At 35.8% G+C, this 11,325-nt stretch overlaps 1 protein-coding gene and 1 pseudogene across 1 annotated transcript; one reads left to right on the forward strand and one right to left on the reverse strand.

The window, feature by feature from the left end:
• Positions 1-755: 755 nt before the first annotated feature.
• On the reverse strand, positions 756-1,190 carry LOC145291076 (protein CFDP2-like). The gene has a single exon (XM_080136590.1). It carries the CDS (start codon positions 1,188-1,190, stop codon positions 756-758), a length of 435 nt encoding a protein of 144 aa, XP_079992716.1.
• Positions 1,191-9,018: 7,828 nt separating this feature from the next.
• Positions 9,019-9,144, forward strand: LOC145291840 (U2 spliceosomal RNA; annotated as a pseudogene).
• The last annotated feature ends 2,181 nt before the right edge of the window (positions 9,145-11,325 follow it).

The raw sequence follows: 11,325 nt of genomic DNA on the forward strand, positions 1-11,325 counted from the left end.
AGTTCATTTAAGGTTGGGAAAGGATTGATTGACTGAATGAGCTGGTGAGACACGTTGTTGTCACCATTATACAAATACATATAATGCTCAATCCATCGACCTAATTTCTCAGAATCATCCATGATTGTTGTCTTAATGCTGAAGGATACTGAGTGATTGCTTGGAGGGCCCTAATGCAGACTTTATTCCAGAGTATATTTCTCAAATGTTTCCTGCGTCTCAAGCTGTTTCAATTGCAGAGCAAAGAGAACCCCAATGCGCCTTCACACATTTTTAGTGACCCTTTAAGCTTCAGCACGGCATTTCCTGTGGTATACTTTACTTTTCCTAGTTAGTCTGATTTTGTGGGAGAGAAGGGCATGTCGTTTTTCTTCAAGAACTGGTTGAATGGTAGGAAGTGAGGCAGAAAACCAATCTGGGTTTCTCCTGGCCTGTCTCCCATAAACATCAACAGCACAGTCTTGGACTAATTTCTTCATTGTAGTCCAGTACTATTCTAGATCGGTCACCCCATCTGTGACTGTTTTCAACTTTTCAGACAAGGTCTTGCAGAACTCATCGCATTTAGAGGGAATGATGGTTTTGGAGAAGTCAATCTTAAGCGATTTAGCAACTCTCTTATGGTAGGGCTTTGGCTGAAGCACAATTCAAAAATACCATAATGCTGTGATCTGTCACAGTCTGTACTTTGGTATGTTCGTGTGTTGTGTACTTTGCTCATTATTTATTTTGATTATGACAAAGTCAAGTTGATGTCAGTGGGATAATCTTGGATGACACCAGGACACCTTATGAAAAGGTTTACCTGGGAATAGCGTGTTTGTGATGATTAGGTTGTTTCTGAAGCAGAGCTCAAGGAGGCATTGCCCATTTTCATTTATCCTTCCAACTCCAAACTTTCCGAGGCATTGTGACCAGTTTGCGTAATCAACTCCGACCCGAACATTCATATCCCCAAGCAACATTGTGTGTTCTTTCTCAGAGCATGTTCTTAGCTTTTCCTCTAATTGTTCATAGAAGACATTTTTCATTGATGCTTCGGCATCAAGAGTTGGCATATAGGCAGACAGGACAAGAACACTATCCTGCTCTGTATTAAGCCTCAGATGGGAGAGCTTGTCAGATGTTGCTGATGGGATCTGAATGCTCGGAATAAGATTGTTCCTCACAGCAAACGCAGTACCATACATTCTTACTTCTCCTTCCGGTCTACCAAATCAGTAAAATGTATAATTTTCCTCTTTGATGATACCACTTCCAGTGAGCCTCGTTTCTTGCAGTGTTACAATATCAGTAGTATGCATGAGCAATTATCGATCAATCACAGCAGTTTTTCAAGCATCATCAAGGTCAGAATCATTATCGCTATTCATTCCAGTGGTTATTATCTGGACATTCCAGGTAGGAAAGGTAAGCTTAGATTTCTTGGGTGAATAACTGAACGCTGTGCCCTGCACACCACTGCAGGTAGCATGTGGTGAAGTGATAGCACCTAATTGCTCAGGGGCTGCCTGACTTGAGTGGGTGGTTGCTTATCATGAGACTAAACAATCTCTCCCACTGTTGATTGCAGTCCCTAGCACCTGGCTATATCATTATTAGCCATAGCTTATAACCAATAACTACTCTAACCCTGTTTGCTTCAACAGTTACAAATTAAGAGATCCAGCACAGCGCTGGGTACCAGGCCGGTATTAGTGAAGAAGACAACACTGCTGGCACATCATGACACAGGTAATACTGGGTTACATGGTACCGGTAGCAGGAGTGGGACTTCTGACCTGACATATATATATATATATATATATATATATATATATATATATATATATAGTGCTAGTCGGCCATCGACCCCCACCCCACCCCCCAAAAAAGTTAGTGTCCCAACTATGGGTTAAATAGAAACTGACTTGAAAAAATATATATATATATATTCTATTAAATAAAATTTCTTCCAAACTACTGCATTAAATAATCTGAAAATGGTTGATATGCCGTAAAACAAAAACAACCAACCAATCATGAAAGTATCTGTGTTTTTTCTTCCGTTTTCATTGTTCGCTAATCGCAATTATAACTTTTTGTTGCAAAAAGAAAAATTTGATTCGCCATTGTTTAGGCCATTGAATGTAAACAATCTGAAAAAGTTTCTGTATATAGATTTAACGTAAAATGATCACCTCTGTCGAACCAGACAGTGTTTTAAGAACAGATAACAGATTTTGTTTTTAATTTTGACCATGTTCATGTTCCTGGTCAAACTGTAGTACAAAACTTATCATTGTCAAAAGTCTTAAAAGACCCCTTCCTACTACTAACCCTAAGTCCAGGTGATAATATGAAAAATAAAGCGATTACTTGTGATTTTATGATTTTGCTGATTGAGCTTGGGGGTCAATGATAAAAAAATTAGTTAACTGCTCAAACAGGTGATTATTTTACGTTAAATTTATGAATTTAGAAAAATTGGGCAATGAAAAAAAGGCAACGGAAGAAGGGGCAACGGAAAAACAGCCATTTTGGCCAGCTTGGAAAAAGACAATTATTGAATAAATATGGATCGAAAATAAATTTTTGAACTGTTCTTGCATGAGATATTGTTTAAAAAAAAAAAGGACCCCATTCCTCACTCCAATTTAAAAAAAATATTGATAGACTAATTTTTTTTGTGTGTGTGTGTTCTTGAACTCAGGAATTTTTCTGTTGAAGTTGAGAATCTGCACAGAATTTCGGTCAGAGGTTACATCGATCAAAAAGTTAACAAAATATAGTATCTCTTCTGGTGCTGCATTTCACCTATTATTTCCTCGTTCAATGAAGAAGAAATCCTTTTAGGCTGAGGGAATTTGTATTTTTGTTCCAACCCAGAGTGCCCCTTTTTGGAGCTGGATATTCGCCATATTAAACAAAAAACGTCTAATTTTACCCTCTAGGGTAGGTAAGTAAATAGGAACACTTAAGACGAGAACAGTAGTACAAAGCGTGTTCATAACTTATAAAAACCAATTTTATTTGGTTTTAAAGAACCCTGAATATTTTAAGATATTTTTTTAAATATAATTTTGAGGGAGGGGTAGCTGCTTTTTAAAAAGACTCTTGGACAACAAGCTATTTTCTATCGATAATTTTCCTGATTTTATATGCACTACTAACCCTCCAATCTAAATTCTAAAATACTTTTGTTTTTCGTGGGTTTATAAATATCGTCAAAAAAGTAGATTATCATTGGGGTAGGATACCTTTAAATGTAGATATAATTTCTTTTTTAATTTGACAAACATGTAAATGTTTTCCCTTCATGTATTTTATCCAAAACTTTGATATATTTTTTGTGAGATATTCATGTATAGTTTTAACTATTTCGAAACCCGAGAAAGATACAATAAAACATTAACGGTGATCAGAAAAAGCAGCTCTAAGAAAATAAAACTTGCCCATTCGTTTGAAATCTTTTAACTGTGAACTCTCTGAGAAGCATCATCTAGACAAGTAGATACGGAAAACTACTTGAACATTTGATTGGGCTTTAGAGGCATCTAAGTAAATGGCAGAATCAAAGAAAATTTTATGCTAAAAGTTTTTCACACGGAAGCATTAAAATTCACAAATTCATTTTAAATTCAATTCAAAGCTAAGTTTTGTTCACAACGTTTTGTCCATTTCTTGTCATATTTGTCAATGCTGAGTGAGTGAGTAAACAAAAATCTACCGAACAAAACCCAGCTGAACAAAACCCAGCTGAACAAAACCCAGCTGAACAAAACCCATAAAAAATTAATTAAAGATTAAAAAACAACACTTTTATATTCTATTTTTTATTCAATTAGCAATAATACTTGATATTATTTTTCTTGACAAAATATTTCTTCAATTTTAAACAATTTTTTCAATACTTTGTAAATAAATTGCATTCTTGTAAATTTTCGCAATGTTTCAAGTTTTGTTTTGTTTATTTTACGCAAATAAAAAAATTACATCTTATTTGGATGTTATTAAAAAAAATATCATCAATACAAGCAATTGAAAATTAAGTTTAAAAAATATTATAAGAATCGTTTTATTGAATCGGAAATTAGGCACAAATTTTTCTGATTGTGATACCGATTCCGATACCCCTAAAAGTTCCAATTTTTCCGATTCCTGATTCTGATTCCGATTAATCGTCCCAACGATATATATATTCCGATTAATCATCCAACGATATATATATTCTGATTAATCATCCAACGATATATATATTCCGATTAATCATCCAACGATATATATATTCCGATTAATCATCCAACGATATATATATTCCGATTAATCATCCAACGATATATATATTCTGATTAATCATCCCAACGATATATATATTCCGATTAATCGTCCAAAGATATATATATTCCGATTAATCGTCCCAACGATATATATTTATAATAATTTGTATATATAAATATATATATATATACTAGCAAACATATATATATATATATATATATATATACTAGCAAAAGTACCCGTCGTTGACTGGGTCCAAAAACAGCCTACAGAAAATGGACTCTGATTTATGAAAGTATGATAGGTTATGAAAAGGAAGGGTTGTAAAGAGATAGCTTCGAATTTGGGAGTCTCAAAACCGAAGCAAAATACGATGAAAGTAAAAATAAAATAGATAAACCCCATAATTTATTATACCATACCTGTTCACACTGAAACACTTATCACAATGTTCTGTGGATCTATATTAAAAAACCTTGTTAAACTTTGTGACATATTTCCATTCTATGGGGGTCAGGCGCGAACGGACACCCCATAATTTTATTATACCATATTTCTTCAAACTGAAACATAATTATCAAAGTATACTTACGCAGATAGATATAAAAAGTCTTTATTAAAGTTTGTGCCTATTTCCATTCTATGGAGGCTAGGTGCGAACGCAGACCCCACAATTTTATTATACCATCCCTATTTAAGTTAAAACATACTTATCAAAGTATTCTTATGTACATCTATATCAAAAACACTTGTAAACGTTTTTTTTTTTAATTTTTTATTGCCATACTTTGTGGACCAGGCGCGAACACAGACCCCACAATTTTAATGAACCACCGTTCTGCCAGATCAAACATACCCATTCCTGTGTCTCGATACATCTTCTATCATTATATGCAATCAGTTTTTTTAATAGTCAGCCATATAGGAGCCTATTCGTGACCACACAGACGCACACACACACACACACATTCAGTTTTCTAATTTTTTTTCACAGTTTAAAAAGTGTAATGAGTGTCATCAATCCTACCCAGAGGCTTACTTGGCCAATAGCATGGTGAGACGACGACAACTATGGAAGGCAGTAATTGCTGAGGATGCAGTTAGGAGATTCGGAGTTCCTATCCCGTCGCTGCTACCACCTGATGAAGGACAGAGGAATAGTTGGCCGAAGCGTCATGAAGCAACAACTAAACAGATGAGGATAATAGTCTGCAATGAATAAATTAGAAAATAACCCTATTCGGTACTCCTTTATTTTATGTGCCTTTCTAGTCGAATGCTATTCCTCTTCAGTATTTTCACCCTCCACAGACATTTTCTGTGGTCCCATTCGGTGTTGGTGCCTCTGAGATTTGAGGTGTAGGAGTAACATTATAATATTTGTTCTTAAATATCTACCTCAACAGTCATGTATTGATGCAAAATCTTAAAGACGCTAACATTTTGATTAATTTCACTTCACCATTAGAACATATAGATGATGATGCTTCATCTTTTTGATCAATGTTTCAATGAACTTCAAGACTCCATTTTGGCTCCATTCATACAATTATACCACTGACAATTATTTTGTTGATGGTTGCCTTAGTAAAAATACCTTTCTATGGATAAAAGTCTCAGCATCAACTTACTTGTAGCAGTGTGCACCTGGGGTGGGTTCATCTCCAATGAAATTAACTGCATCACGCATCAATACTGCCCACCCTTGATGATCAGCAGCAGAGTCAGTGGTATGATCTAGTCACTCATGATTCCAACATTGGACACCAAAAACGCAAGGACTGGATACGAGTTCTATCCTTTATCATCTCATCTGCCTTCACCATTATGATTCATGCCTTGAGTTGGCCACCTCGTCACTTCTTTGAACCGGTGCATTGCATGCATCAACTTTGCCATGAATAATAATTCTTACTTTTGAAGGAATTATTTTTTGAGATATTATGCATAAACTTCCCCCACAAAATTCACAGATTTTTTTCTCTTACAACATTTCTCCATGAATCATCATCATTTTAACATCTGTGTTACATGCTGGCATGTGTTGGACGACTACTGAGAAAAGGGCCAGATTGATATGTGACAATCTGTGAGAATTTCAACAGCGAGTTGTTTGTTTATATTTCAAGTTCTGCATGTTGGTAAGCAGAGGTGAAATTCCAAAGGTAAGCTGTCTGAGGGAAAAAAGTTATTAGAGAAGACTATTTTCTAGCAACTAGGAACCTCTACAGTGAATAGATGGAACTTTGCTGCTAGTCAATTGTGTCAGAGGTATTTATATTGAGGGAGTACAAGTGCAGTAAGCCCATCAGAGCACATTCCATGGAATTACTTGTAAAACCAGCACAAGAATGAAAAATTATGGCAATATGACAGGAACTGGGGCTTAACAAACAGTGTATGACTTATAAATGTAAAGACTCTTTGTTCCATCTTGTTCAAAAAGTAGATGTTAGTGGTTGGTGTACGAGCCCAGATGTGGCAATACTTCATGCATGAACAAATATTGGCTTTATACAGAATGTTAGCAAGTATGAAAAGTTTTCTAGCCCTGTAATGAGAGCCTATCTTTTTTAAAGTGGACATTACAATATTTTTTTATATATTCATTCCAATTCATATTGTTTAAAAATGTTAGGCCATGAAATTTGAATATTATACTATCGAGAAGAATGCTATAGGCCATAGCAATTGGTGTTTGTAAAGGGAAAGGTGGCATCGAATGTGTCTATTCATTTTTGGGCCCATACTACTGGGGGTAAGTTTTTTTTAAAGATTCAACTATTTTCTTGGATGCATGAAGTGCCTTCAATAAGTTTTCAAACTTTTTTGTGCAGGTATTTAAAATTGTTGTAGACGCTTGAAAATTCAGTATGTTATTGTTATACACCTTATGCAATGATTGACCAATTTTTTTGATTTCGGATTCAAATGAACAGCTACAACAAAAATTGGAATAGACCCTACTAAAGCTTGATTGTCACAGCTGGTTAATTTCAAAAATGCAATCTGGACGTAAGGATACTTTAGAAAAACGATATGCAATAAAATTCTGTTTTAAACTTGGAAAAAATGTCACAGAAACGTATGGAATGTTTCAGACTGCTTTTGAATCATCTTGCATGAATTGAGCATTAGTTTTTGAGTGGCATAAGAGATTCACTCAAGGTAGAGAGTCTGTGAGGGATGATGAAAGGTGTGGGGGAATTAGGGAGTCATAACACCAGATGTGATTGGTCAAATAAAGAATTTCATAAATAAGGATCGTCAGCGTGGGAACTGTACACACAATTATTCGTGAGAAACTGAAGATGCTGAAGATTTGTGTAAAGTTTGTCCCAAGAGTGCTCCATCATTGACACAGGTTATTTGACCAAGATGGACATCAAGACAATTCCTCACCATCTCTATAGTTCAGACCTTGTTACCTTTGACTTTTGCTTATTCCCTAAGCTCAGGGAAAACCTTAGAGGTTGTCGTTATGAAACAATTGAGGAGATGAAAGTGGCTGTAACAAGGTCATTGACACGCTCATACAAGAGGACTTCTATAGGGCCTTCCAGAAGTTGTTGGGATGGTACAACAAGTGCATTGCAGCCGGAGGAGATTACTTCGAAGAGCACTAGAGTTTCATGTGTGTACTAAAAATGCCCATATAAAAAAGTCTGGAAACTTATTTAAGGCACCTCGTATGTGCAATTTATTAACCTTTATGTTGAGGATTAAGTATGATGTTATTAGCAAATATATTCATCTCAGACACGATTGCATAAGGGATGTAGTTTATGAAAATCAGAAATAATTATGGTTCAAATGTCAACCTCTGAAGAACAACCATATTAATATGATGTGGTTTGGATGTAGGTTCATGATTTTTTTTTTTTTTTAGCTAAGAAAGATGTTCAATATTTGTCTAGGAATAGTGTATGAGTTGATTTTATTAATAAGACCTTCATGGCAGACCTTGTCAGATGTTACGGCTCTAGCTTCATCTGCCTTATCCAGCATATGGTATGTGCATCCAGAGATGGCTGTTATTATCTACACAATAGAACAGGATTGCTTAAATCCATATTGTTGGTGAGAGAGAAGTTTAGCATTTTTAAGCTGAACTATTGCTGAAACTCATGAATCAAAGAAGTTAGCTAAAAGTAAGAGATTAGGATTGTGGGTCGATAATTTTGCAGGTCACTTTTGTTTTTCTATTGTCTTTGAAAACTAGTGCCACAGAAGCAATTCTTTATTTATTAGAGTAGCAAGATTCTAAATTTGTTGTCTTGTTTGTCAAAAATTACTATGACAAAGTATTTTATTCCAAAAGACATGGCACAACAACGGTAAAACAACTTCTATAGAGTACTCACCTGGGTTCCTCATTTTAGAAATGACACCCACCTCCTTAAAGATACCAAGTACTTTTGCAATATAACATTCTTCTATTTAGGGACTTACCTTTTTAGTTTGCATGTGTGTAGAGGGGACTTCAGAGTTTTCATTTTCATACTTTTTTTCCAACCTAATGTGCACACTATTATTTTTAGTATATATTTGTGTGAAACAGATTTACAGTTTCATTTCTTTTGTCCTAACATTCACATCATCATATTTAATACATTTTTAGTTGCGTGCAAGTGACTCTATAAGTCACTCCGTCAGTCGGTCGGTCGGTCTGTCAGTCTGTCCGTAATGCTTTTGTGCTTGGCCTTTTTGGTTAAGATCAAAGGTCTGTTGTTAATAGATGCTGTTCTTAGCTTTTTAAGCTTTTCTTGGCCTTTTGGCCAAGATCAAAGTGTAATATCTATTCTTACTACATGCTGTACTTATTGTGATATAAAGTGGGGGATCACTTTTCTGTATTAATTTGATGTAAAATCATCACCCACTTTACAACCAGTCAGTCTCAAAGCCATTCAAGTCATTCTCCAGATCATTCAAGTTGTTTTTGAAAGATTCCAGTTATTTTTTAAGCATTCAAGTCATTCTTAAGGTCATTCAATTCATCCTTAAGTTCATTAAAGTCATTCTAAGTCATTTACTTTTTATTTATTTAAATTATTTCAGCCCATTTTTCGGTCATTTTAGTTTATCTTTAAGAATTTCATATCAATCCTACATTCACGCATTCATTCATTACACGAGAGCATGCGACTAATGGCTATCAGCCTTGTTTTAGATGTAATGTAACGGGAGCTCATGGCTGGGCAGAAGGGGCCAGGCGTATCTCCCTCGCTCTTTGTATTTACTGAATTGCCACTCTTTAGAACTTGAACAGATGTGAAACAGACAGGTAGCCCCATCCACTCCCCTGTTGCGTTATGTATATCTTTCTCTACTTACATCATCTCCTCTTCCAATCCATGGCGGTTAAAGAGAAATTGCTGGGCATTCAGATTCAACTCATGGAGAGTTAACTGCTCAGAAAAGAGCGAGGCAGCTTTCAGACTTCCCTATGTAGCAGAAAAGGACAGACACCCGGAAATCTATGCTTCGGTTATAAGCCGAGAAACATATCAAGGCACTGGCGTACTTTTCCGGGCGGAAAACCTGAGGGGGCGGCATTTTGAGAGGGTAAAAATAGAAAGTAGAAAAAATAAATAAAAATAAATAAAAGTTAACAAAAAATATGAAATTTTATATCAAAAAGGTTGTAAAATAATCGGAATTTTGGAGGGTATCGGAATCAGAAAAAATGTGTCCCTATTTTCTGAGCGTCAGGGGGGGCGGCATGGGGGCGGCATGGGGGCGGCATGGGGGCGGCATTTTGAGATGGTAAAAGGGGAAAATCGAAAAAAATGCTAACAAAAAATCTGAAACTTTATATCGAAAAGGTTGTAAAAAATGGGAAATTTTGTAGTTATTGGAACCGCAAAAAGGTGTCCCTATTTTGCGAGCGGCATATGTCAGGGGGCGGCATTTTGAGAGAGTAAAAATAGAAAGTAGAAAAAAATAAATAAAAATAAACAAAATCTAACAAAAAATCTGACATTTTATACTGAAAAAGTTGTACAAAATCGGAAATTTTTGAGTTATCAGAATCAGAAAAATGTGTCTCTTATTTACCAGCAGCACATGTCAGGGGCGGCATTTTGAGAGGATAAAAATAGAAAATAGAAAAACTATATAAAAGCTAACAAAAAATCTGAAATTTTATACCGAAAAAAAAAAGGTTCAGAAATAAAAGAAACGGAAACGATAGTACCGAGTTGAGAATTAAAGATGCATCTGATCTTGGGGTTGCATTTTCTCCTTCTTCTATGAGCTGTTCCAGGGCAATGACGACTTCCAATATTTTTTTATCACAACATCTACAGCATCTGCTCGACTACTCCATCTAGTATCCACAGTCCATTTGATACTTAGACCGGTCAACTGAATCAAGACGTCCCAGCGATGTGTAGATGCAGAAAAGAACGAGAATAACCGGTCCAGTGTGCCAAAAAATGTAACAGAGTGAACCGCTACTGAAGCTGCATGTACACAAGCCAGATTTAGTGAATGGTTTGTGCATGGCACAAATAGAGCTTTTGGGTTGATTTTAGAGATTCGTTTCTGCCCACCCGATCGGTGACCTGCCATAACAGCGGCATTGTCAAATGCCTGGCCAATACAGTCACCAATCTGTATCTCATCATTCTCCAATTCTCTCAAAATGAGTTCAGAAATGTCCTCCGCACTTTTACCCTTTGTTTCGATGAAGCGGAGAAACGACTCCTCCACCGTCACTTCATTTCTGTCAACTTTCACGTAGCGCAACACCTCACTCATCTGGTCCTTGTGAGATACATCGGGAGTACTATAAAAAATTATACAAAAATACTTGCTTTTATTTATCTGATCGATAATTTTCTTTCTGGCCTGCTTTGCTAAAATGCTCACAAACTCATTTTGAATTTCTGGTGACAGATAAGAAATAGTGAATTTCTTCCCTAGGTTAACTTTAACCAAATATTCACGGAGTACAGGGTCATATTTAGCCAATAGATTTACCAATTCCAAGAAATTTCCTTTGTTTTCTTGACCCCTTTCATCATTATGGATGTCTTCCTGGTGACCTCGTAGCGCCAG

This window comes from Euprymna scolopes, chromosome 12 (assembly GCF_053919585.1).
Source record: "Euprymna scolopes isolate OS-2025 chromosome 12, ASM5391958v1, whole genome shotgun sequence".
Lineage (NCBI taxonomy): Eukaryota > Metazoa > Mollusca > Cephalopoda > Sepiida > Sepiolidae > Euprymna > Euprymna scolopes.